The sequence below is a fragment of the Syngnathus scovelli genome, chromosome 7 (genome assembly GCF_024217435.2).
Source record: "Syngnathus scovelli strain Florida chromosome 7, RoL_Ssco_1.2, whole genome shotgun sequence".
Taxonomy (NCBI): domain Eukaryota; kingdom Metazoa; phylum Chordata; class Actinopteri; order Syngnathiformes; family Syngnathidae; genus Syngnathus; species Syngnathus scovelli.
This window is the reverse complement of record NC_090853.1, coordinates 18,378,101-18,405,570: the sequence shown is the minus strand read 5'-3', so window position 1 is coordinate 18,405,570 and position 27,470 is coordinate 18,378,101. Positions and strand designations below refer to the sequence as shown.

Sequence of the window (27,470 nt, the reverse complement as noted above, 5' to 3'; positions counted from 1 at the left end):
GCAAGATTCTCCGCAGTATGTGACCATCAGGCCTTGTGAAAATGACTTGGGGGCATATGGCCGGCTAGTCATTAGCCGCGCTATACAATAAGCCCCACAGTTAGCTAGACATGATCAGATCATGAGATTGTCATGGGATGGCTGAAGCAGACACACAGACTATGTTTTTGTTAAGTTAATGGTCATGAGACGTCCATACTGCTCCGTCCATAAGAGTATCCCCTTTGTTCTGTGGTAATGAGATAACTATGGAATGTACTTCCTGCCTGGGAACCTACCCGATCATGTACACTTGTCCAATTGTGTCTTTCTCAATAAAAAGCTCGGCTAATCTCAAGAAGAGCGCGGATCTCAGCCACACTTGCTGTGTGTTTGGGGTGCGCCCTTCTGCGCAGGAGAAAACGCTAAGCCAAAAAGACCTACCGCCTCTGAGATTGATTTCAGATAAATGTTGTCAACCCAACACGTCCATCTTGTCTTTGTTCTTTCAGTCCATTTTATTTTTGATCTGCAACTGTTTGTATTCCACCAACTGTATGGTTCTTGTCCTGTGAAGAGCTGTGCTTGCCCTCTTCAAGCATGATAATAGTTCCTGTTGTTCAAGAGATTCAAGATTCAAGAGTTTTTTATTCGCCATGTTTGAGCGTGCCAAACAAGGAATTTGACTTCGGTAAATCACAGCCTCTGTTCAACATTTAGGTGACTAACAACAACACTCAGGACATGTGAAGAACGAAAGATATTCTCAAACACCCCCTGATCTTAAACTCCCAAGAGGGCAAGGAAAAAACTCAAAACTCCAGCTAGGGGAAATGAGAAACCTTGAGAAGAGACCACAGATGGGAGGGTCCCTCTTCTAGGATGACCAGGCTGCAATGGATGCAGAGAGGACACATAGTACAAACAGTGTAGACAAAAAAGGTGTGGCAAGCGGGATGTTATTGCACAGTAATGACTCTGAGACTCTAAGAGTGGTGTGAGTTCATCAGAGCGACAGCCTGGGGAAAGAAGCTGTCTCTGTGTCTGCTGGTTTTAGTGTACAGAGCTCTATAACGGCGTCCGGAGGGGAGTAGTTCAAACAGGCTGCAACCTGGGTGCGAAGGGTCTGTTGAGATGTCACTTGCACGTTTCCTGGTCCTGGACAGGTACAAGTCTTGGATAGATGGGAGGTTGATTCCAATTATCTTTTCTGCAGTCATTGTCCGTTGCAGTCTGTGCTTGTCTTGTTTGGAGGCCGATCCAAACCAGACAGTGATGGAGGTGCAGAGGACAGACTGGATGATGGCAGTGTAGAAGGTCTTCAGCAGCTCCCGTGGCAGGTTGAACTTCTTGAGCTGTCTCAGGAAGTACAGCCTCTGCTGGGCCTTCTTGCGGACAGAGTCTATGTGGCCGGTCCATTTCAGGTCCCGAGAGATTGTGGTTCCCAGGAACTTGAAGGTGTCTGTGGAGAGAATAGTATTACTGCGGATAGTGAGGGGTGAAAGTGGTGAAGGGCCTCGCCTGAAGTCCACTGTCATCTCCACGGTCTTGAGCGGGTTCAGGTCCAGGTGGTTTTGGCTGCACCAGTGGACCAGCCGCTCCACCTCCTGTCTGTACGCAGTCTCATCACCGTTCTGGATCAGTCCGATGAGAGTGGTGTCGTCTGCATACTTCAGGAGCTTCACGGAAGAGTCACTTGCGGAGAAATCGTTGGTGTAGAGGGAGAAGAGCAGTGGGGAGAGGACGCATCCCTGAGGGGCTCCAGTGTTGGTAGTCAGGGTGTCAGATGTGATGCTCCCCAGCCTCACACGCTGTCTCCTGTTGGTCAGGAAGCTGGTGATCCACTGACAGGTGGAGGCAGGCACCGCAAGCTGGATGAGCTTCTGTTGGAGGATGTCAGGAGCGATGGTGTTGAACGCCGAGCTGAAGTCCACAAACAGGATCCTGCAGGGCGTACTTTCCTGGGGTGTCCAGGTGTTGCAGGATGTAGTGCAGTCCCATGTTGACCGCATCATCTACCGACCTGTTTGCCCGGTAGGCAAACTGGTGGGGGTCCAGCAGGGGGCCCGTGACATCCTTCAGGTGGTTCAGTACTAACCTCTCGAAAGATTTCATGACCACAGATGTCAGTGCAACAGGTCTATAGTCATTCATACCTGTGATGGCGGGCTTCTTGGCCACTGGAACGATGGTGGAGCTCTTGAAGCACGAGGGCACCTCACACAGCTCCAGGGAACGGTTGAAGATCCGTGCAAAGGTGGGCGCCAGCTGCTCAGCGCAGACTTTCAAGCAGGAAGGTGACACGCCGTCTGGGCCCGGTGCCTTCCTGATCTTTTGTCTCCGGAACATCTGGCGCACTTCCTCCTCGCGAATCTGGAGTGCGGGCGCGGCCTCTGCAAGAGAGAGAGTCGGTGACCACGGTGATGGAGGTGTGGACAGAGCAGTTGTGGGGGGAGGTGAGTATGTGGATTGTGTGGATTGTGCTGCAGGAGGTCCCGTTGTGTGGGAGGACCGATCAAACCTGCAGTAGAACCTGTTTAGCTGGTCAGCGAGCCTTGGGCTCTCCACAGGACGGGGGGTTCGTTTCTTGAAGCCCGTGATGCTCTGCAGGCCTTTCCACACTGTTGAGGGATCAGGATTGGCAGAGAGGTGTCTCTCCAGGCTCTCCCCGTAACACCTCCTGGCTTTCCTGACCTCTCGGTTCAGTGTGTTTCTGGTCTGCTTGAACAGGTCCCGGTCGCCGCTCCTGTAGGCCTCCTCCTTGACTTTGCGCAGCCTCCTAAGGTTCGGTGTAAACCAAGGTTTGTCGTTGTTGTACGTGCAGAAGGTCTTAGTCTGCACACACAGATCCTCACAAAAACTGATGTATGATGTGACAGTGTCAGTGAGTTCATGCAAGTCTGAATTTGCAGCATCAAAAACACTCCAATCGGTGCAGTCAAAGCAGGCTTGGAGGTCCTGCCTTGACTCCACTGTCCACTTCCTGACAGTCCTCACCACAGGCTTAGAAGTTTTTAGTTTCTGTCTGTAGGCAGGGACCAGATGAACTAGACAGTGGTCCGAGAGTCCTAAAGCTGCACGAGCCACAGAGTGGTATGCATCCTTAATTACGGTGTAGCAGTGGTCCAGTGTCTGTGCCCCTCTGGTGGGACACGTTATGTGCTGTCTGTATCTGGGGAGTTCGTGTGCGAGGTTCGCCCTGTTAAGATCACCCAGAACAATGATTAGTGAATTTGGTAGAAGTTTCTCCATATCTGTCACCTGGTCAGCCAGCATCTGCGTGGCTTCACTCGCACGTGCGTGTGGTGGGATGTAAACAGCCGCCATGACGATCGAGGAGAACTCCCGTGGTGAATAGAACGGCCGGCAGTTTATGAAAAGTGTTTCTAGGAGAGGGCTGCAAAACTCTTTCAACACCATGACATCGGTACACCAACGTTCATTAATGTAGAAACAGAGACCACCTCCCTTTGATTTTCCGGAGAGCTCCGCGCTGCGATCTGCACGCGTTAGCCGAAACCCAGCTAACTCCATGGCGTGGTGGGGGGTTCGTTCGCTAAGCCACGTCTCAACAAAACACAGCGCGGCGGATCTGCTGAAGTCCGTGTTCCTTGAAGTGAGGAGCAGCAGTTCGTCCATCTTGTTCGCCAGGGAGCGGACATTCGCCAGATGAATTGACGGTAGGGCAGAACGGAACCCTCTTTGCCTCAGCTTTACGAGGGCTCCCGCTCGTTTTCCGCGTCGCCGCCGTCGCGCTAGCTTGTATAGCACCGCCGCTCCGGCTAAAATCTCCGACAAACAATCTGAATCAAAGAGAACAGGAGAGAAAATACCAGAAGAAGACTGACCGATGTTTAACAGTGCTTCTCTAGTAAAAGTGATCCGGGATGGACAGCAGAAGACACAGAAAACACACAAAATAAGACAAAGAAACAGAGAGCGACTCACCGTGGCAGCCATCCGCGGCGCCATCAGATGACGTTCTCCCAAAGGTCAAAGGTGCCTCATGACCAGGGACAGTTCTCTGTTGATTTTGAGACAGCCAGTGGAGTAAGAAGACTCAGTTCAGGAATCGTGACACGCGCTAGGGCAGAACACACTGGGATACAAATTTTACAGAACTATCTTCGTGTTATCAGTCTTCCTGTGTAGCGTTTGTTTATTACCCCCCAAATCCTCCTATTAACATTTTGTATCCTATCAGTTGCGCACACATCATCTTACTATCAAGCCGCCCTTATCAAATGTTTTTTTTTTTTTTTTTATTGTTTTAGTAATCCATCCACCCTACCCATTAACATGGCTAAAATCCTCTTTCTTCAAAGTTGTTACACAACTTTTCAATAATAGTTTCCAACATGCAAATTCAAATATTCAACCCGCATTTTTCCTTCATCCTGATTTTAATCGTTGATTCCTTTTTCCTTCGATCATAAACTGGTCTCACGTAAATAATTTCTTTTCCTCTTCCCATCTCTCCCTTCACACGTCACTCACACCCCCTTCTACATTGCTCGTTCCAGTGTTTATCATCAAATTAAGTTCCTTTGTAATAAACTGTAATGTAATTCAACATTTTACCAACATGGTTGTATATGCGGCAAATGTTATTGTTCAATCTATAGGTCATACAGCGCCTGTGTTCCAAATATGACACTCCTCCTTGATTTACCATCTCATAAGTTATTGTTGACAGCAGCGCTAAAGGATAGTGCTTGAAAGTGAATGTCTCATTGCCCAGTTTACAACACATGCCACATTTGAGCGAGTATTTATTTATTTATTTATTTATTTATTTATTTATTTATTTATTTTCCATCCTCATGTTAGCTGGCATATGTCAGAATTAAAATGTAATTTTGCTTTTAATTTTAATTTTTCAAAATTGCTATATCCTTATGCACCGAGATAAACTGTTAAATATATCTTTAAAAACAAACAAATGCCAGATTACAAATCAAACTGTCACGTGCCGTGTCAGAGGACGCTCAGCTGGCAACTGCCCTCAGCCGCACCCCTTCATTACCGTAACCTCTTGTTATCCCATGTAGTATTTAAACCCTGCCCGTGTGTTTCTCCCTGTCTACTGTTTTTCCCCGTTTGTGTCCGCGCCTGTTGTGCCTTAGTCTACTTTCCCCGGGTGTCGTGTGGAGGCTCATGGTCAGAACCTCTCCCTAGTCTGTACTTAGTTCGAGGGGAGTTCCGTTTCCCACTCACTGTCTGTGAGTTTCTTTCCGCCTGTGCCTTCGTTCCTCTTCTCGCTTCCCTTCAATAAACCCTGGTCCACGATGCATTTGGTCACCCTGCTCTACTCAATCCTTGACACAAACCTCCTCCTTCACGCTTACAATTCTTGATAAAAACAGTCTACTTATCTAGACACTGTCATCACATGCTAAATAATGGCCTGCAAATTAGACATAATGTTGTTGCAGTGGGCCCTCAAAACATGTGACTAGAATTTGGACAATTATTAACCCTTGATCAATTGATCAATTATCTCCTCACTAAATTCTTAGCCTGTTAACCTATCTGCATAAAGAAGATATTTACAATGCAGGGGATAAGAGAATAACAAGGAACACCTGAACCCTAACCCAAGAACACAAGGAAAACCTTAACAATAAACAAAATAAACCCAACCCACAATCAAAACCAAATAAACTAGGACCATGACATATGTGGACCCACGCAGTACTCCAAATATTTCCTCATTAAAATGTTAGCCTTTATGTGTAGAGCACCATTGATTTCTAATTATTGACGAATTTTATCCTTAATTTAATCCCAATCATGAATGCCCCCTACTTAATACTTTACTTGGTCAAAGTCAAAAGTCAAAGTCAGCTTTATTGTCAATTTCTCCACACGCCAAAGACACACAAAGAAACCGAAATTTAGTTCCCCCCTATCCCACGGTGACAAGACATGGCCCACAATAGACAATCAAGTAAACAAGTAAACAACAGCGTGCTGAATAAATAATGAATAAATAACACAACAAATAAATAAATAAGAGGAGCAAAAAGGAGCAAGTGAGCGTACAGCAGACATTCCAGAAAATAGCGCAACAGTGCCGCACGCTACGCAGAAGGGGGTAGCGAGTTCAGGGTCCTAACAGCCTGGAGAAAGAAGCTGTTGGCGAGTCTGGTGGTGCGGGAGCGCAAGCTCCCGTACCTCTTCCCAGAGGGCAGAAGGTCGAACAAAGAGTGAGCCGGGTGACTCACATCACTCGCAATCGAGGTTGCCTTGCAGGCGAGAAGGGAGGTGTAAATGTCCTTCAGGGAGGGGAGCGAAGCACCAACAATCTTACCAGCCGTATTCACTATGCGCTGCAGGGCCTTCAAGTTCTGTTCAGTGCAGTTACCACCCCAGACAGCGATGCAACTGGTGAGGACGCTCTCAATGGTGCCACGGTAGAATGTAGACAGGACTGCCTGGTGTTCTTTTAATAAAAAGTGCCCCCTTGCAATGTAGTTTTTATTTGTTGTTTTTAACTCTAAGTGATTAAAATCTTTGACTTATCCTTACATGTAACCACCTTGTATAGTCTAATGTCCTAATCGATCAATAATTCCTCCTAAATTTAACATTTATCTAATTCTACAATGTATGTTTTTATGAGGGCTGGGCACTCTCCCCGTTGGACCACTTTCTGCCCACAACATTGTCTAGCACACCGTTTTCGTGCACCATTTTAGCCCAATTCCATCATTTATAACGAGCTGTTACACAAAGACAAACATAGATAACACACACACAGGTCCACAACATAGACAACACGAATCACAACATGACAATCTTCCCAGCCCATGACACGAGGGGGGGGGGGGGGGGGGGGGCATCTGAAGTGCGGAGAGCCTCGCCACCACCACATCATACAATGCGACCCCCCCCCCACCTCTGTCCTAAATATGCATTTGCGCCCACCTGACTGTTTGGCCCAAACTTTAGAGCCACACCCTTTTGAAAACAAAAATAGTTACAGTTTAACCCCACCGCACAATGGGATACAACCTTCATGCTAATTATATATATATATATATATATATATATATATATATATATATATATATATATATATATATATATATATATATATATATATATATACATTCTTGATGAAATTCTTGTTAAGCCATTTTTCTGACTCCAACTCACATGCCAAAAAAAATTCAACAATTTTATACAAATCAACTTATTGTTCATGAACCACAAACCATCACTTCCACCCCATGAATAGCAGCATCACAACTAATCACTCACTTCTCCAGCTGTGTCGCTGTCCCATCTGAGACCCAAACCTGCTTTCCACACAATATTAGCATAGACACACTTCAACAATTATGTAGCGACCTGGTTAAAACAGTTACCCTTCGCCTTAGACAACAATATAAGTCTTTAAGGTCGCGCTATTGAGGTCGCCAGGCATCCGTCCTGCTATATCAGCGATGCCTTCACCTTTTTTGTGCCCATATGCTAGCCATTGGCATCCCACAAGTTCCAGCGGTGTGAGCGCCCTTTGCTGATCAGACAAAGTCCTCACCACCTTTCTCTTTTCAAAAAGAAATCATCCATACGGTCATAAATGTATATACAACCACCATTCCTGAACACAGAGCTAAAATTATTAATTTTTCTATGCTTTCACTCTACAATATTGCTGAACTGGGGGATTTTATTGAAAAAAAAATAAGGTTCCCCCTTACCTTTTGTGCCGATCGGACTGCAATATTGTTGAGCAAGAGCGGAGAAGGAAGAATCCTTTCTGGAGCATGCACTTTCCCTTCTGAAGAAATCACGTCGGATGGTCACCATTTGGTTCCGTGGATGATTTTCTAAATCACGGACACTGCCAAAGTCGTCTAAAAATGTTCAGTACTTGATTATATCTTATGTTTTGACTAATGCTAGACGCCAGTTTTCGTTCTGGACAGAGAGAAATATTTTGCCTAACAAAGAAAAGATATGGTTGGAAGCATGATTAAACTAAGAATATGATGACGTAAGCAAGTACATGGAGTATCAAAAGAACAAACAAACAAAAACATGGTAAGTGGTGAGTACAAACTTTGCATAGTCAGGGAACATTAATAAATTGATGTTGTCCAAGCCAAAAGCTCACATAACCCCGTACAAAATGACAAAATTGAAAGAATGATGAATGGGCGGTGTGCGACAGTCGGCGAAGTGGATGTATGTGCAAGAATGGTTTACAGGAAGGACACTTAGAGATAAAACCAGTAGAGGTGCCAGAGGAAGAGCGGCAGGAGGAAAACAACCAAGAACCCAGCCAAAGGTGATCGCCAAGGCCGAAAGACGGGATGGAAACAGCCCCCACACACACCGAATCACCCATAATCAGCACCCACCCCCACAGAACCAGCTCTCACCGAAACCAGCACCCACTCCCATGGAATCAAACTCTCCTGTGGACTTGCCACACCCCCTGACTCATCACCCATCAAACTCGGCCCAAACTGGCATGTGCAACTGAATATAAGATGACCAAAGAACCTTGAACGTTGCCTTTTCTGAATGGAGACTGTCTGCTCTTGAGCATGGTCGCACAAAAGGCCCAGCGCTGTATTGTACTTTCCTGAAAACAGAGCTTTCGTAACAATAATTGTGATTGAACTCAACCAATCTGTGTAAGTCTAAATTTTGTTTCGGTGTCTTAGCCTTTTCCTAAAACCGAAGAAATAAAATGAGCATGCGGTGAGTAAATTGGATAACAGGTGATTGGCTATGGCTTTTGCCGTGAGGCGCGGATAGCGCGCTTCCCAAATTGTGGCCCAAATCCAACAAAACTAATACACTTAATTGTTTTTTGCGAAATAATAATTAACTTACAATTTCATGGCTGCAACACGTCCAGTCGAAGTTGGGAAAGGCGGCAAAAAATACTGAGAAAGCTGAGAAAAGCTCATCAAACACCTATCTCGAACATCCCACATGTGATCAGGCTAAATGGAAACAGGTGGGTACCATGATTGGGTATAAAAGGAGCCTCCCCAAACATGCTCATTCACAAGCAAGGATGGGGCAAGGTTCACCACTTTGTCCAGAACTACGTGAGAAAATAGTTGGACAGTTTAAGAACAACATTTCTCAAAGCAAAATTGCAAGGAATTTAGGGATTTCAACATCTACGGTCAAAAGTCAAAGTCAGCTTTATTGTCAATTTCTCCACATGCCAAAGACACAAAGAAACCGAAATTTCGTTCCCCCCTATCCCACGGTGACAAGACATGGCCCACAACAGACAATCAAGTAAACAAGTAAACAACAGCGTGCTGAATAAATAATGAATAAATAACACAACAAATAAATAAATAAGAGGAGCAAAAAGGAGCAAGTGAGCGTACAGCAGACATTCTAGAAAATAGCGCAACAGTGCCGCACGCTACGCAGAAGGGGGTAGCGAGTTCAGGGTCCTAACAGCCTGGAGAAAGAAGCTGTTGGCGAGTCTGGTGGTGCGGGAGCGCAGGCTTGTGTACCTCTTCCCAGAGGGCAGAAGGTCAAACAAAGAGTGAGCCGGGTGACTCACATCTCTCGCAATCGAGGTTGCCTTGCGGGCGAGATGGGAGGTGTAAATGTCCTTCAGGGAGGGGAGCGAAGCACCAATAATCTTACCAGCCGTATCCACTATGCGCTGCAGGGCTTTCAAGTTCTGTTCAGTGCAGTTACCACCCCAGACAGCGATGCAACTGGTGAGGACGCTCTCAATGGTGCCACGGTAGAATGTAGACAGGACTGCCTGAGGAGCACATGCACGCCTGAGCTTCCGCAGGAAGTACAGGCGGCACTGAGCTTTCTTTGCCAGTGACGAGGTGTTTGCGGACCAGGAGAGGTCCTCACTGATGTGCACCCCCAGGAACTTGGTGCAGCTCACCCTCTCCACCACAGCACCGTCGATGATCAGCGTCAGGTGTTTTGTGTGACCCTTCCGGAAGTCAACAACAATTTCCTTGGTCTTGTTTACGTTCAGCAGGAGGTTGTTGTCCCTGCACCACGTGGTCGGAAGGTTAACTTCCGACCTGTACCGAGTCTCGTCGCCCTTCGTGATGAGACCCACCAGAGTCGTGTCGTCAACAAACTTCACTATGCGGTTGTCGCTGTAGGTCGCAGTGCAGTCATGCGTCAGCAGGGTGAAGAGCAATGGACTGAGCACGCAGCCCTGGGGGGCCCCCGTGCTCAGCGTGATGCTGGCGGAGATTTTGTTTAATATATATATATATATATATATATATATATATATATATATATAAAAAAAAGTTTACGAGTTAAATATGAGCATTAAATATGTTGTCTTTGCACTGTATTCAATTGAATATAGGTTGAAAAGGATTTTCAAATCATTGTAATTTGTTTTTATTTGCATTTTACACAATTTCCCAACTTTAACCGAATCCGTTTTGTAATTCACGTGCCCTGTTTGCTACTGTCGACAGGCTAAGAAACCCTCCTGTGTCAGTAGCCCCTGAACTTCTATCCACTAGGGCCTGCAATGAATTTGCCTCCTTCTTTACTGACAAAATTAAGAAAATTAGACAAACGGTCACTACCTCCATTGCGGGGACAGTGTATGCGTCGGCCCAGTGTGGACCCAAAATCACTTGTGAACTTGGTGACACAATTTGATCCAATCAACCATTAAAACCTCGAGGACATAATACAACATCTGAAATCCTCCTCCTGCTGTTTGGATATTCTGCCAACAAGCATTTTGAAAACAGTTTCTAACTGCATGGCCTCAGATCTCCCGCACATTGTAAACACATCACTTGTCTCAGGTGTGTTCCCACAGGCCCTGAAAACCGCCGTCATCAAGCCACTCCTAAAAAAGAATAATTTAGACAATTCAGTGATGAATAACTACAGGCCCATATCAAACCTACTGTTCTTAAATAAAACCATTGAAAAAGCTGTTTTTAAGCAGCTGACTAATTATGTGACACAAAACCAGTGATGTGTTCATGACTGGGGAGGCACTGACGTCACATCCCCCCCATCCATCCATCCATCCATCTTCTTCCGCTTATCCGGGGTCGGGTCGCGGGGGCAACAGCTTCAGGAGGGACTCCCAGACTTCCCTCTCCCCAGCCACTTCATCCAGCTCATCCCGGGGGATCCCAAGGCGTTCCCAGGCCAGCTGAGAGACATAGTCTCTCCAGCGCGTCCTGGGTCGTCCCCGGGGTCTCCTACCGGTGGGACATGCCCGGAACACCTCCCCAGGGAGGCGTCCAGGAGGCATCCTGATAAGATGCCCGAGCCACCTCATCTGGCTCCTCTCAACGTGGAGGAGTAGCGACTCTACTCCGAGTCTCTCCCGGATGACCGAGCTTCTCACCCTATCTCTAAGGGAGAGCCCGGACATCCTGCGGAGAAAACTCATTTCGGCCGCTTGTATCCGAGATCTCGTTCTTTCGGTCACGACCCATAGCTCGTGACCATAGGTGAGGGTAGGAGCGTAAATCGACCGGTAAATTGAGAGCTTTGCCTTTTGGCTCAGCTCTCTCTTCACCACAACGGACCGGTACAGGGTCCGCATTACTGCCGACGCTGCACCGATCCGCCTGTCGATCTCACGCTCCATCCTCCCCTCACTCGTGAACAAGACTCCAAGATACTTGAACTCCTCCACTTGGGGCAGGATCTCATCCCCGATCCGGAGAGGGCATTCCACCCTTTTCCGATCGAGGACCATGGACTCGGATTTGGAGGTGCTGACCCTCATCCCGACCGCTTCGCACTCGGCTGCGAACCGTTCCAGCGAGAGCTGGAGATCACGGCCTGAAGAAGCCAACAGCACCACGTCATCTGCAAAAAGCAGAGACGCGATGCTGAGGTCCCCAAACCGGACCCCCTCAACGCCTCGGCTGCGCCTAGAAATTCTGTCCATAAAAATTATGAACAGAATCGGTGACAAAGGGCAGCCTTGGCGGAGTCCAACCCTCACTGGGAACGAATCCGACTTACTGCCGGAAATGCGGACCAGACTCTGGCATCGGTGATACAGGGACCGAACCACCCTTATCAGTTGGCTCGGCACCCCGTACTCCCGAAGCACCCTCCACAGAACCTCCCGAGGGACACGGTCGAACGCCTTCTCCAAGTCCACAAAACACATGTGGACTGGTTGGGCAAACTCCCATGCACCCTCGAGGATCCTGCCGAGGGTGTAGAGCTGGTCCACTGTTCCACGGCCAGGACGAAAGCCACACTGCTCCTCCTGAATCCGAGGTTCGACCTCCCGACGGACCCTCCTCTCCAGCACCCCTGAATAGACCTTACCAGGGAGGCTGAGGAGTGTGATTCCCCTGTAATTGGAACACACCCTCCGGTCCCCCTTCTTAAAGAGGGGAACCACCACCCCAGTCTGCCAATCCAGAGGCACTGTCCCCGATGTCCACGCAACATTGTAGAGGCGTGTCAGCCATGACAGCCCCACAACATCCAGAGCCTTTAAGAACTCTGGGCGGATCTCATCCACCCCTGGGGCCTTGCCACCGAGGAGTTTTTTAACTACCTCAGTGACTTCGACCCCAGAGATTGGAGAATCCGCCTCAGAGTCTCTAGGCCCTGCTTCCTCAATGGAAGGCGTGTAGGTGGAATTGAGGAGGTCTTCGAAGTATTCTCCCCACCGACTCACGACGTCCCGAGTCGAGGTCAGCAGCACGCCATCCCCACTGTAAACAGTGTTGACGTTGCACTGCTTCCCCCTCCTGAGACGCCGGATGGTGGACCAGAATTTCCTCGAAGCCATCCGAAAGTCATTCTCCATGGCCTCACCGAACTCCTCCCACGCCCGGGTTTTTGCCTCAGCAACCGCCGAAGCCGCGTTCCGCTTGGCCATCCGGTACCTGTCAGCTGCCTCCGGAGTCCCGCAGGCCAAAACGGCCCGATAGGACTCCTTCTTCAGCTTGACGGCATCCCTTACCGCCGGTGTCCACCAGCGGGTTCGGGGGTTGCCGCCACGACAGGCACCAACGACCTTACGGCCACAGCTCCGGTCGGCCGCCTCAACAATGGAGGCGCGGAACATGGTCCACTCAGACTCAATGTCCCCCGCCTCCCCCGGGACGTGGGAAAAGCTCTGCCGGAGGTGGGAGTTGAAGCTCTTCCTGACAGGAGATTCTGCCAGACGTTCCCAGCAGACCCTCACAGAGCGTTTGGGTCTGCCAGGTCGGACCGGCATCTTCCCCCACCATCGGAGCCAACCCACCACCAGGTGGTGATCAGTTGACAGCTCCGCCCCTCTCTTCACCCGAGTGTCCAAAACATGCGGCCGCAAATCCGATGACACGACTACAAAGTCGATCATCGAACTGCGGCCTAGGGTGTCCTGGTGCCAAGTGCACACATGGACACCCTTATGTTTGAACATGGTGTTCATTATTGAAAATCCGTGTCGAGCACAGAAGTCCAACAATAGAACACCGCTCGGGTTCAGATCAGGGGGGCCGTTCCTCCCAATCACGCCCTTCCAGGTCTCACTGTCATTGCCCACGTGAGCATTGAAGTCACCCAGTAGAACGATAGAGTCCCCAGAAGGAGCGCTCTCCAGCACTTCCTCCAGGGACCCCAAGAAGGGTGGGTACTCTGAGCTGCTGTTTGGTGCATAGACACAAACAACAGTCAGGACCCGTCCCCCCACCCGAAGGCGGAGGGAGGCTACCCTCTCGTTCACCGGGGTGAACCCCAATGTGCAGGCGCCCAGCCGGGGGGCAATAAGTATACCCACACCTGCTCGACGCCTCTCACCGTGGGCAACTCCAGAGTGGAAGAGAGTCCAGCCCCTCTCGAGAGGGCTTGTACCGGAACCCAAACTGTGTGTGGAGGCTAGTCCGACTATATCTAGTCGGAATCTTTCTGCCTCGCACACCAGCTCGGGCTCCTTTCCAGCCAGAGAGGTGACATTCCATGTCCCAAGAGCCAGCTTCTGCAGCCGGGGATCAGACCGCCAAGGTCCCCGCCTTTGGCTGCCGCCCACCTCACATTGCACCCGACCCCTTCGGCCCCTCCCACAGGTGGTGAGCCCATGGGAAGGGGGACCCACGTTTCCATTTCGGGCTATGCCCGGCCGGGCCCCATGGGCGAAGGCCCGGCCACCAGACGCTCGCCTTCGAGCCCCGCCTCCAGGCCTGGCTCCAGAGGGAGGCCCCGGTGACCCGCGTCCGGGCGAGGGAAAACTAAGTCCATTTATATTACTCATCATAAGGGGCTTGTGAGCCGTGCTTTGTCTGGCCCCTCACCTAGGACCCGTTTGCCATGGGTGACCCTACCAGGGGCATGAAGCCCCCGACAACATGGCTCCTAGGATCATAGGGGCACGCAAACCCCTCCACCACGATAAGGTGACGACTCGCGGAGGGGACATCCCCCCCCCCCAAAAAAAAAAAGATTGGGGAACGCTGCTCTAGTGTGGCTTACTCATTATTTAATTTGAACTATTTTAATTAAAATCTCATATCAGTAGTCTTCACACATAAAAACACTCAATAAAGCACATGGAATCAAAACTTGTTTTCGATCGTGCGTACCACTCCTTTCCGAAGTCCCGTTGTCCGAATCAAACATTTTAACTCCGGAGTTGCTCTTCCTTTACTGATGACCTCCTGCTTCGACCGAAAATCCATCGTTGAAAATCGTTTGAATATGTAATCCTCCATTGTAAAACGAAATGTAGAAACGGAAGAAGAAAAAACGAAAGAAAAAAAAAAAAAACAATGTAAAACGAACAAATGGACGACTGCTCCTCAGTTGTTCACTGTAAATTTGAACTGGATATCTCTTATTCTACAGGTAGGCGCATGAAGCCAAGTCAAGTCAAGTCAAGTTTATTTGTATAGCCCTAAATCACAGACAGTCTCAAAGGGCTTCACATAGACAAAAATTGACAATTATTCTCAAAGCATCCCCTGATCTTAAGCTCCCAAAAGGGCAAGGAAAAACTCAAAAACCCCTACCAGGGGAAAATGAGAAACCTTGAGAAGGGACCACAGATGGAAGGATCCCCCTTTCAGGATCACCAGGTTGTAATGGATGCAGAGAGGGCACAGGTAATACATAATATGAAAATCAATGAAAAAAATGGATGGCGGAGGTGCCCTCGATTGTCCTGGCAGTGTCGTCAAGGAGGTTGAGCTGCAGCTAGCCGCTATCAGCTTTTGCGCCACCTAACCCCCTCCCCAGCCAGGGAGGGGGGTGGGCAGAGAGAACAAAAACAAACTCCGGACGAATCGGCCACTACAAGTTAGTTAAAGGCCATCTCATAGAAATGTGTCTTTAAATCTTAAATGTTTCTACTGAGGTAGCAGTTCTAATATCCATTGGTAGGGCATTCCAAAGCTCTGGAGCCCGAGTAGAGAATGTTCTAGAACCTGCAGACATTTTCTTGGCCCTCGGTGTAACTAAAAGACTAGCGTTTTGTGAACGAAGGTTACGAGACGGAACATAAGGAACGACTAGGTCGACGAGATATGAAGGTGCTAAGCCATGCAGTGATTTATAGGGTAGTAGAAGAACCTTGAAGTCACATCTTAAATGGACCGGGAGCCAATGTAAGTTGGCTAATATTGGGGTAATGTGATAAAATTTTCTTGTCCGTCAGAGCAGCCTCGCAGCAGCATTTTGTACTAACTGTAGACTTTTGATGAGGGACTTAGGAAGACCAGATAATAATACATTACAGTAGTCCAGGTTAATATAAATATAAAAAAAAATCGGTCCGAGTACTGATCCCTGTGGGACACCACACGTGACATTATAGAGCTCAGAGGACGTATTGCCATGGACCACTCGGTGCGTCCTGTCTGATAGATAGGAATAGAACCAGCCTAGTGCTGACCCTGAGATACCAACACAACTTTTAAGACGCCCTAATAAAATATCGAAGTCTACAGTGTCAAAGGCAGCACTAAGATCGAGTAGTAACAATACAGACGACATATTTGAATCCATAGCTATGAGGAGATCATTAGTCACTTTAGCAAGTGCTGTCTCTGTGGAATGATTAGCTCTAAAACCAGACTGAAAAGAGTCATATCGATTATTAGCGACCATGTAATCAATAAGCTGCTGCGCTACTACTTTTTCAAGAAGTTTTGCTATGAATGGGAGGTTTGAAACTGGCCTATAATTACTGAGACAGTCCCGGTCAAGATTTGCTCGCTTAAGTAACGGCTTAATAATAGCGGTTTTAAAGGCTGTTGGCACTATCCCAGAGAAGACAGATTGATTTTATTTAAGACGGACGGTCCTAAAATTGGAAATAATTCTTTAAGTAGTTTGGCTGGAAGCGGGTCGAGTAAACATGTTGTTTGTTTAGCCGCACTAACCAATGGTGTAAGCCTTTCAAGGGGCACGCTTTTAAAATTTGAGAAGGTTATTGCATGATCCCCAGCGCTAGTAACCGGCAGAGTGATTGGAATGGTATTCTTGATCTCGTCCCTAATGGACTCAATCTTTTGAGCAAAAAGTTTCATAAACTCGTCAGCTGAGTGGAAGGAGCTATCGCGGGTCGGCTGGCGTAGAGTTAGCTTTCCCACTGTATCAAATAGGTATTTAAGATTGTTTTTATTGAGACTAATGACTTGCGAAACATAATGAGTTTTTGCTAAGATAAGCGCATCTTTATATTTCAGGAGGCTGTCCTTCCATGCCTGATGGAAAACCTCAAGTTTAGTTAAACGCCATCTGCGCCCATGCTTTCTACATAATTGCTAAAGCGTGCGTGTTTCATCTGTGAACCACGGAGTTGGCCATCTACGGCGAGTTTTCAGACGTAGCGGCGCCACAGAGTCGATGGCTTTTAATAATGTCGCAATTAATTCAGCATTTTTATTAAGAAATGATCAGACAAAACAGTAGTGTATGGCAGTACTGCTATATTTGAGGTTGCTAGTCTCAGGGATAATACCAGATCTAAGGTATTTCCATTCTTATGCGTTGCTGCCTGTACGGCTTGCGTAAAACCAATCGTATCGATTAAAGTCTGAAATGACGAAGTCAGTGGTTCTGACGGTGAATTCATGTGGATGTTGAAATCACCCATGATAACTATATTATCTGCATTTGTCACTAGATCAGCCACAAATTCTGAAAATTCATCCAGGAAGCCAGAGTAAGCCCCGGGTAGACGGTAAATAACAGCAAGATAGAATGACGGTAAAGCAGTGGATCGCACAATGAGAACTTCAAATGTTTTAAATACGTGAATTGAGCAAGGCCTAAACCTAAAATCAGAATTTGAGATGAGGGCGACACCCCCACCCTTTTTTCACATGCGAGCTCACAAAATTTGGAGGCGAGGCCTCGTTAAGTGGCAGCAGTTCATTAGGTTTTAACCAGGTCTCGCAAAGACCGAAAACATTTAGGTTATGTTCCGTGATAAGGTCATTAACGAGAACTGCTTTCGTATGAAGCGTGTCACGCCCGTGCCACTTCGCTCAGCCACACCCCTTTCGTTACCGTAATGTTTGTCACCTGCTTCCTCTTGTTACCCTGTGTATTTAAGCCCTGCCCGTGTGTTTCTCCATGTCGGTGTCTACTGTTGTGTCCATTCCTGTTCGTGCCCAGTGTTCCTGTTCGTGTCATCTGGTTTTCCCTCGGTCTGTCTGAAGGCTCACGGTCAGAATTTTAATCTTGTCCAAGGGGACTTCATGTCGGTCAGTCTGTCTGTTTTGCTGGCCGTGAGCCTTCCTCCCGTCTGTGTCGTTCGTTCCCCACCTGCCTCCCTTCCAACTCCTTTTCCCTGCAATAAATCCTGGTTCAAGCTGCATTTGGTCGCCCTGGCTCAACTCATTCCTGACAGAAGACACCGACCATCACAGCGACCAGCGCTTGGACCAACCCTTTGCCGGCTCCCGCAACTGCTGCATGGTCGCCAAGGAGATGAGTTCAAGCGACGCAAGATGCACGGTTGCCCCCCCCCCCCCCCAAAACAGATCCGACGGCGCGGATCCAGCGGCCGCCACTTGTTCCGGCGGCGCGGATCCAGCGGCTGTCACCGTCGGCCTTCAACGGTGCATGACGCACGGCCGCCCCCCGACCCAGTCCCGACGGCGCGGATGCTGCGGCCGCCACCAGTTCCGGCGGCGCAGATCCAGCGGCCGTCACCCAGTCGGCTTCAACGGCGCATGCCACGCGGCCGCCCCCCGATCGAGTCCCGACGGCGAGGATGCTGCGGCCGCCACCAGTTCCGGCGGCGTGGATCCAGCGGCCGTCACCCAGTCGGCCTTCGGCGGTGTGTGACGTGCGGCCACCTCCCCATTTCCTCCCGGCCCATGTTGGACAGTCTTGGATTTTTTTTTTCTTTTTTGGGACGTCGGGAGCCGTCCCTTGTGGGGGGGGTACTGTCACGCCCGTGCCACTTCGCTCAGCCACACCCCTTTCGTTACCGTAATGTTTGTCACCTGCTTCCTCTTGTTACCCTGTGTATTTAAGCCCTGCCCGTGTGTTTCTCCATGTCGGTGTCTACTGTTGTGTCCATTCCTGTTCGTGCCCAGTGTTCCTGTTCGTGTCATCTGGTTTTCCCTCGGTCTGTCTGAAGGCTCACGGTCAGAATTTTAATCTTGTCCAAGGGGACTTCATGTCGGTCAGTCTGTCTGTTTTGCTGGCCGTGAGCCTTCCTCCCGTCTGTGTCGTTCGTTCCCCACCTGCCTCCCTTCCAACTCCTTTTCCCTGCAATAAATCCTGGTTCAAGCTGCATTTGGTCGCCCTGGCTCAACTCATTCCTGACAAAGCGATCTAATATTCATAAAACCGAGTTTAAGTGTAATCGGTCGATCAGGGTGCGTATCTATCGAAGGATTTTTAAACGGGATGCGAGTAAGATTGTGTTCTCTAGGCCTGACATCACCTCTCAAAAATTTATTAGCGCGGTGGGATGAAACGACCGTGGGAATTTGATGGTGAATATTTGTTACACATGTGAAGTTATCTAAAACAGGCACCGTTTCATCAGCAAGACCGGTCGGGGCGGAGTGATTGGATTTGTCTACTACCCCAGTAGAAAGTGTGTTTATGTATACTGTAGCACTATTCAAACTGTCGCGCTCTAGTCTACATGAGGAGCTATGTGTATGCTGAAAGTCTAGCCCAGCGCTAGTTAACTTTAACTTAACAGACTCCAAACCCATCCTCACAGGTGGTCTAATCACCTGTGCCCTGGCCTGCTCTAAAGTGACCTGTCATGAGTGGCTCAGACAGTAATCTATATTCCTAGAAAGAGTGAAGGCGCCTTCACGGTTAGGGTGAAGGCCGTCCTTCCTCAGCAGGTCGGGGCGGCCCCAGAAGGAGGACCAGTTATCTATAAAATACAGTCCCTGCTTTTTACAGAACCCAGCCATCCATCGATTAAGGGAGACTAATCTACTAAACCTCTCATCAGTGCCTCTCCCAGGCAGGGGGCCAGAGACAAATACTCGATGCCGACTCATCTTTCTGGTAAGATCACAAGTCCTCGCTATGTTTTTCTTTGTGATCTCTGATTGTCTCATCCTAACATCATTGGAGCCGACGTGTATCATTATGTCCGAGTAGCTAGTGTTGGTGGAACTACGCTGTTGACTAGGCCTATTGCGAGTCAGCTCCCTAAGATTAGCTTCTATGTCGGGTGCTCTGCCCCCAGGAATACACATTACCGTGGCTGGATTTTTAAGCGTAATGTTTCGGGTAATGGAGTCACCTATGACCAAAGTGCAAGGGCCAGTAGACCGAGATGACTTTGGACGGCTATGCGTCTTACCTGGCTCATCGCGATTAGCAAGCTGCTCGGGGCTAATGCTAACCGGGCTAGCGGGCTGACTACAGCCCAGGTCTGTGTCCGCCACAACTACTGTTATCGCACTATTCTGCTCTAACTGGCGGACACGTCCCTCTAGCAGGGACAACCTCTCTAAGAGAAGGGTGCAGTTGGTGCACGACGCCGTACAAACCTCTTGGTCCACTGCCATACTTTGTGTCCGAAGAGCGACGATCGAGAGCCTAACGGCGACGTGGGCGACAGCCCATTGATTTTTTTATCTTTACAAGAAACCATTAGCTGCTTGGCGGTTATTGCTGTCAGCCGTAGCACCGAGGCATCCCGGGATCATTAGCACCCCCTGCCATAAGGCTGGAGAACCTTTTTTCGTAGCCTCCGTAAGGTCTAAGCCGTTTTGTTCATCTAAAGAAACACCACGTTACAGACAGATGACAAAAAAAACACAAGATATTATATACACCAGTTTAACTACGGAAATTAGTTAATGGTCGGCTGGTCCACTGGTGCAGCCAAAACCACCTGGACCTGAACCCGCTCAAGACCGTGGAGATGACAGTGGACTTCAGGCGAGGCCCTTCACCACTTTCACCCCTCACTATCCGCAGTAATACTATTCTCTCCACAGACACCTTCAAGTTCCTGGGAACCACAATCTCTCGGGACCTGAAATGGACCGGCCACATAGACTCTGTCCGGAAGAAGGCCCAGCAGAGGCTGTACTTCCTGAGACAGCTCAAGAAGTTCAACCTGCCACGGGAGCTGCTGAAGACCTTCTACACTGCCATCATCCAGTCTGTCCTCTGCACCTCCATCACTGTCTGGTTTGGATCGGCCTCCAAACAAGACAAGCACAGACTGCAACGGACAATAAGGACTGCAGAAAAGATAATTGGAATCAACCTCCCATCTATCCAAGACTTGTACCTGTCCAGGACCAGGAAACGTGCAAGTAACATCTCAACAGACCCTTCGCACCCAGGTTGCAGCCTGTTTGAACTACTCCCCTCCGGACGCCATTATAGAGCTCTGTACACTAAAACCAGCAGACACAGAGACAGCTTCTTTCCCCAGGCTGTCGCTCTGATGAACTCACACCACTCTTAGAGTCTCAGAGTCATTACTGTGCAATATCATCCCGCTTGCCACACCTTTTTTGTCTACACTGTTTGTACTATGTGTCCTCTCTGCATCCATTGCAGCCTGGTCATCCTAGAAGAGGGACCCTCCCATCTGTGGTCTCTTCTCAAGGTTTCTCATTTCCCCTAGCTGGAGTTTTGAGTTTTTCCTTGCCCTCTTGGGAGTTTAAGATCAGGGGGTGTTTGAGAATATCTTTCGTTCTTCACATGTCCTGAGTGTTGTTGTTAGTCACCTAAATGTTGAACAGAGGCTGTGATTTACCGAAGTCAAATTCCTTGTTTGGCACGCTCAAACATGGCGAATAAAAAACTCTTGAATCTTGAATCTCTTGAATCTTGAATATAGCCACAGTGTTTGAACACTTAAACAGCGACATAAAGACAGAGAGAAGTTCATCAGTCTAACTGCATAGCCTGTCAACACAGGCAGCCATGTGATTACGCAATCCTCGGAGGAGGCTAGACAGGAAGTTGGCTCCTCCGAGCGAATCGTCTTCGGTTTTAAAATAACTATAAAAATTCAGCGATTTTGGTTCAAAATGATACAAAATTATTGAAATTAAAAGGAAAATGACTTTATAATAAAAACAATTGAATTTGTTTTCCCCCTTTTCATGATGGCAGGGGAGGCGTAGTGTCTGGAAAACTGGGTGGGACTTTCTGGCATAGCACTTAGGTGCTTTGAATCCTACTTAAAGGGCATGTAAAGACACTATGGTGTCCCGGAATGTGTTTGATAAAGATGGACTTGTATTTTAGGAAACTGTTGTTAATTTTTGAATAAAATTGCGAATTGAGGAGTAATCGATGAAAAATCAATGGTTTGTATGTGATCGTTGAAGTTCATTCCGGAAAGTTTTATTTGTTATGTTTTTTCTTTTGTAAGTTTAACTTTGGGTACTTCGAAAGTGTCATTTTAAATTGCACTTTGCTAGGTGTTCGTGTACACCAAGGGGTGGGCAATTCCGGTCCTCGAGGGCCGGTGTCCTGCTTGTTTTCTATGTCACCCTGTTGCAACACACCTGATTCAAATGGTCAGATAATTAGCAAGGTCTGCAGAAGCTGGATAACAATCCTGATCATTTGAATCAGGTGTGTTGCAGCAGAGAGACCTATAAAACATGCAGGACACCAGCCCTCGAGGACCCTGATGTACACAATGTGTTGTGATGACATCTGCTGTGGAGTCTTCATGTTGTCAAGAATTTGAAAAGATGAACAGAAAGATCAGCCAATGATCAGAGCTGGAATCAGGTAAGGCCCCACTAAACTGCATCACTGACCACCCAAGTTTCCAGGCCAATTGATCTAGACCACTGGGTGCTGGAAGTTGCCTATCTACAATACAGGCTACAGTACCATCACGCTATGGATTTTCCACAGCACGAGTAGGTGTAATAGGAGTATTGCTTTACTCCTAAAAATAAACCTAGATCTAGAGATTCAACTGACTGATTATTTACTCGAGCAAAGAATTTAAACCTGAATTCATAAATGCATTTGTGTACTTTCAGAAAATACAGACACACAGCATACAGACAATTGGTCCGTTGGTGTTGGGGAGATGTTGGTCGCCACCACAGAATACCGTTGCCCTCTTGCTGTGTGAGAAAGATACGGGCCAGCTTCCCTAACCCTGATGGACAGCCATACACTGGTTTCAAGTGGCCAACACTTTGACTGATTTTCATGAATGACTGTCTTTTATATTGTAATATCATGACCAGAAAATTTATTATAATGTAAAATGGTATTTTGACAGTAAACATACTTTCATGGTTTTGCCACAGGTCAGTGTTCAATTATCAGAAATCAGAAAACCTTTATTGTCATTCTACATAGTACAATGAAATTGGAGACCTCCATCCAGTGCATGAGGTAGATACGAGTAACATAGTCAAGTAATCGACTAGTAGAAAAGTAGATGAATAATCAGAAACAGTAGTGTGGACAAAGTGCAATAGTAGTGCAGGAGGAAAGTGTCATGAGTGTCGGCTGGAGTTGAGGGCGGCTATGGCTTGGGGAAAGAAACTGTTTTTGAGTCTGTTTGTCCTGGTCTTCATTTGCCTGTAGCGTCTTCCAGAGGGCAACAGGTCAAACAGGGCGGAGCCAGGGTGGGAGCTGTCCGCTGAGATGGCCTTAGCCCTGCTGAGGCAGCGGGTAGTGTAGATGTTCGTAAGGGAGGGGAGAGGGCAGCCGATGATCCTCTGGGCTGCCTTCACCACTCTCTGCAGCTTCTCCCTGTCAGCGGCGGTGGAGCTGCCGAACCATACTACGATGCAGTAGGTCAGTAGACTCTCGATGGAAGATCGGTAGAAGGTCAGCAACAGGTCGGTGTTGAGGTTGTACCTCCTGAGGACTCTCAGGAAGTGTAACCGCTGCTGAGCCTTCTTGACGATGGTGGTGATGTTCTCTGACCAGGAGATCCGGTCAGAGATGTGGACGCTCAGGTACTTGGTGCTGTGGACCCTCTCCACCTGCTCGCCGTTGATGAAGAGGGGAGTTGGCTCAGGGCTGTGTCTTCTGAAGTCTATGATGAGCTCGTTGGTCTTCTTGGTGTTCAGAGCGAGATTGTTCTCAGAGCACCAGTCGACCAGCTCCAGGACCTCCTCTCTGTAGGCTACCTCATCGCCATTGGAGATGAGACCGACCACAGTGGTATCGTCGGCGAACTTGACAATCCGGTTGTGGTTGTGAGCCGGTCTGCAATCATGAGTGTAGAGGCAGAAGAGGAGGGGGCTCAACACACAGCCCTGTGGGGAGCCGATGCTCAGTGTACGGGTGGAGGAGAGGCGGGAGCCAACTCTCACAGCCTGGAGTCGGTTGGTCAGAAAGTCATTAATCCAGGCACATGTGAGAGAGGGGAGTCCGAGAGTGTCCAGCTTTGTGGTGAGTCTGTCCGGGAGGATGGTGTTGAATGCCGAACTGTAATCCACAAAGAGCATCCGGACATAGCTCTGCTGCTGCTCCAGGTGGTTCACCGCACAATGGAGGGCTACGGCGATGGCGTCCTCTGTGGATCTGTTGGTCCGGTATGCAAACTGGTGGGGGTCGAGGTGTGGGGGAAGATAATCCTTGATGTGCTGAAGAACCAGCCTCTCAAAGCACTTCATGATCACCGGAGTGAGGGCCACTGGTCGGTAATCATTCAGGCTAGAGATGGCCGACTTCTTCGGCACTGGGATGATGGTTGAGGTTTTCAGGCAGGGCGGGACGGTTGCTAGGGCCAGGGAGCGGTTGAAGATCGTGGTGAAGGTGGGGGCGAGCTCCTCAGCGCATGCCCTCAGCACCTTGCCGGGGACCCCATCCGGGCCTGCGGCCTTTCTGGGATTCACTGTAAGGAGCACCTTTCTGACCTTGTGCTCCTGAACAGTGAGTGGAGTGATGTCAGAGCTGGGTGGGGGAGGGGGCAGGGCAGGGACAGGGGAGTGCTGCTGGGATGTTCCAAACCGAGCAAAGAAGCTGTTTAGCTCCTCTGCCAGCTGTGCGCCTTGGTCTTCGACTTGAGCGGCACTGCCCCTGAAGTTGGTGATCTCCTGGATGCCCTGCCACACCTTGCGGCCTTTTGCTGGACAGGTGGGACTCGATGCGTTGTCTGTGGTCCGCTTTCGCCCGTTTGACTCCTCTCCTCAGCTCAGCTCTGGCAGCGCTGTACAGAGCTCTGTCTCCTGACCTGAAGGCGGTGTCGCGGGCTCTGAGGAGAGAGCGGACCTGGCTGCACATCCAGGGTTTCTGGTTAGGGAAGACACGGATGGTTTTGGTCATAGTCACATTGCTGGCGCAGAACTGGATGTAGCCCAGAACTGTGTCTGTGTGTGTCCCCAGCTCCTGGTGGTCGAACAGGTCCCAGTCTGTCCGTTGAAAACAGTCTTTGAGTTTGTGGAGTGCATCCTCAGGCCAGGAGGTGATGGTCCTTAAGGTGGGTCTGAGTTTGCGTCTGAGGGGGGTGTAGGCAGGGAAGAGCAGGAGGGACAGATGGTCTGATTGCCCGAGGTGGGGGAGGGGGATAGCTCTGTATGCATGTTTGATGTTGGTGTAGACATGGTCCAGGGTGTTCTCACCCCGTGAAGCACACTTTACGTGCTGGTGGAAATTCGGCAGTACAGTCTTTAAGTTGGCCTTGTTAAAATCCCCCGCTACAATGTGGAAGCCATCAGGGTGAACCCGTTGTTGTTCACTCACAGCTCTCAGCAGGAGAGAGAGTGCCGTGCTTACGTCAGCGTCTGGTGGAATGTAAACAGCAATGACGATAACAACAGCTAGCTCCCTCGGGAGGAAAAAAGGCCGGCACCTGACTGCCATGTACTCGAGGTCCGGACAGCAGTGGCTGCCTACGATGGTTGCATTGTTGCACCAGTTTTCGTGCACATACATACAAAGCCCCCCACCTCTGCGTTTACCGGAGTCCAATGTTCTGTCCGCGCGTAGCAGGGAGCGGCTTGCTAGCTGCATGCTAGCATCGGGGATATCCGGGCGCAGCCAGGTTTCGGTTATAATAATCACACAACAGTCCCGGACGTAGTGGTTTCCCGTGAGCTGTAGATCCAGGTCATCCATTTTATGCAGCAGGGATCTGGCGTTGGAGAGAAACAGGCTCGGGAGAGGCGGCTTGTGCGGTTGTTTACGTAGCCTTAGCATTAGGCCAGACCGACGGCCTCGCTTTTGCTTCCTCTCTCTTCTTCGCCTGCGTCGCCTCCCAGACCCGACAACAATCCACGGAGACCCCGGCGGTCTCGCAATCTCGTCTGGGATGTTGTGCTTGCGGTGAAAGTCACTTGAAATAGGTATCCGTGCTTGGTATCCAATGTCCGTGAGCGAGTGGAAAGTGTACTTGGGATTCCCAGTACAGAGTGTGCCAAAGAGTGAAAATAAAAAAAATATAGGCAAGGAAAAAAGAGCACTGGCGTGGAGAGCCGTAAGCCGCTGCGTCCGTGCGCGCCACCATCTTGAGCGATCTTTATTGTGTCTCATTCAAAAGTGCCTTGTAAATGCCTCTGATTTATGAATCATGACAGGTAAAAAAAAACAAAAAAACATAAACACCATGATGTTTGGTTGTTACATACAGAATACAGAAGTGAAATGGATTAAATGCTGACATTTGCAGTTGATATGGACACGTTAGGGGCAATTCTTGGAAAAGTGACTAACAAATTCTTCAGTTTCAGAAAATCTTTAATGATCAACAAAAATTTTAGACTGAGGACTTAGAGAAAATGTCGGTAATTAAATTGTTAATTATTAAATCTGGGAATTTGACGAGCATAGGTTTCTGCAGGGACAACACAAACCTTCACCATCGTTGAACAAACGTTTAAACAAGAATTTGTAAACTAAATTAAGCTTATATGTGACGTATTGGAGACAAAACACCAGGAAATTGTGTGGTTCTTCGCGCTATCAATCGGTAAACAATGGGGGGAGTCCTATCATCTACGTCACAGTACCATGTGATCCAGAATGGCGCGGTTCATGACAGGGGCGGGGAAGATCGAGAAATACACACAAATTGACTGCGTTTGGCTCACGAATGCAATTTTATTTCAAATTAATAAAATAATATTATTTGGATACAGGTGAATATAATCGAACATTCTGAGTGGTTTGTAGAGCATATTAAAGGTGTCTTTCCATATGCTTTTAAGGACAGAGACTACTTTGTGTCTAAAGGTAACTAAACATCTGAACATACAAACATAACTTGTGGGGTTCCCCAATGTTCAATCCTGGGACCTCTACTATTTAATATTTACATGCTCCCACTAGCTAAGATTATGGAAGAAATCATAATTATGCGGATGACACACAAATTGATATCACCATATCACCAGGAGATTATAATCCCATACGAACACTGATTAAATGCATTGAACAACTCAATGACTGGATGTGCCAGAACTTTCTCCTATTAAACAAAGAGAAAACTGAATTGTTTTTGGAGCCAAAGATGAACGATTAAAAGTCACCACTCAGCGTCACTCAGTGATGTTAAAGCCCGCAAACCAAGCTAGAAATCTTGGTGTAGTTATGGACTCAGACTTGAATTTTAACAGCTACATTAAAACTATTACAAAGTCAGCCTACTACCACCTGAAGAACATATCAAGGATTAAAGGCCTTATGTCTCAGCAAGATTTGGAAAAGCTTGTCCATGCTTTTGTTTTTAGTAGACTTGACTATTGTAATGGGGTTTTTATATATCACTCTAGTTCTGAGGTCCTTACACTGGCTTTCTGTCTGCCAAAGAATTAATCTTAAAATACTTTCACTGGTTTATAAGGCTCTGAATGGTCTAGGGCAGGGGTGCTCATTACGTCGATCGTGGCGTGAAATTAAAACAATATCAGCCGATCATCCATGCCGTCACTTGATCGATATACAGGGCAACCAGTCAGATGACAACTGAATTTTGACCTTTACGTCACCGCTCATGCGTAAACAACTATGCTAAGTGCTAAGCTAATCAGCGTATTACGTCCGATTTTTAGCCCATGCTTAAGTTTATGGTCACCAAAATGAGTGAAGGAGCTGGACCAAGTAAAAAGTCAAAAACGTATCATTTTCATGCGGAATGGGAGACGGAC

The 27,470-nt window shown here is 48.3% G+C and overlaps 1 protein-coding gene and 1 long non-coding RNA gene across 4 annotated transcripts; one reads left to right on the top strand and one right to left on the bottom strand.

Annotated features, from left to right (window-relative positions):
- Nucleotides 1-607: 607 nt before the first annotated feature.
- LOC137839580 (uncharacterized) lies at nucleotides 608-3,957 on the bottom strand. Of its 3 annotated transcripts, XR_011087130.1 has the most exons (3): nucleotides 1,937-3,957; nucleotides 1,501-1,862; nucleotides 608-1,441 (listed from the first exon to the last, which is right to left on the bottom strand). XR_011087130.1 is itself a non-coding variant. In XM_068651421.1 (2 exons), exons 1-2 carry the CDS (start codon nucleotides 3,949-3,951, stop codon nucleotides 1,805-1,807), a joined length of 2,073 nt encoding a protein of 690 aa, XP_068507522.1. In that variant the 5' UTR covers nucleotides 3,952-3,957; the 3' UTR covers nucleotides 608-1,804. The 3 variants fall into 3 exon arrangements, 2 of the variants coding, with proteins under 2 accessions (XP_068507522.1, XP_068507523.1); XM_068651421.1 differs by having other exon boundaries at nucleotides 608-1,862; XM_068651422.1 differs by having other exon boundaries at nucleotides 608-1,797; nucleotides 2,136-3,957.
- A 16,293-nt stretch (nucleotides 3,958-20,250) lies between these two features.
- On the top strand, nucleotides 20,251-21,211 carry LOC137840451 (uncharacterized). Its single transcript, XR_011087108.1, has 2 exons — nucleotides 20,251-20,305; nucleotides 20,376-21,211. It is a non-coding gene; the product is annotated as an uncharacterized lncRNA (long non-coding RNA).
- The last annotated feature ends 6,259 nt before the right edge of the window (nucleotides 21,212-27,470 follow it).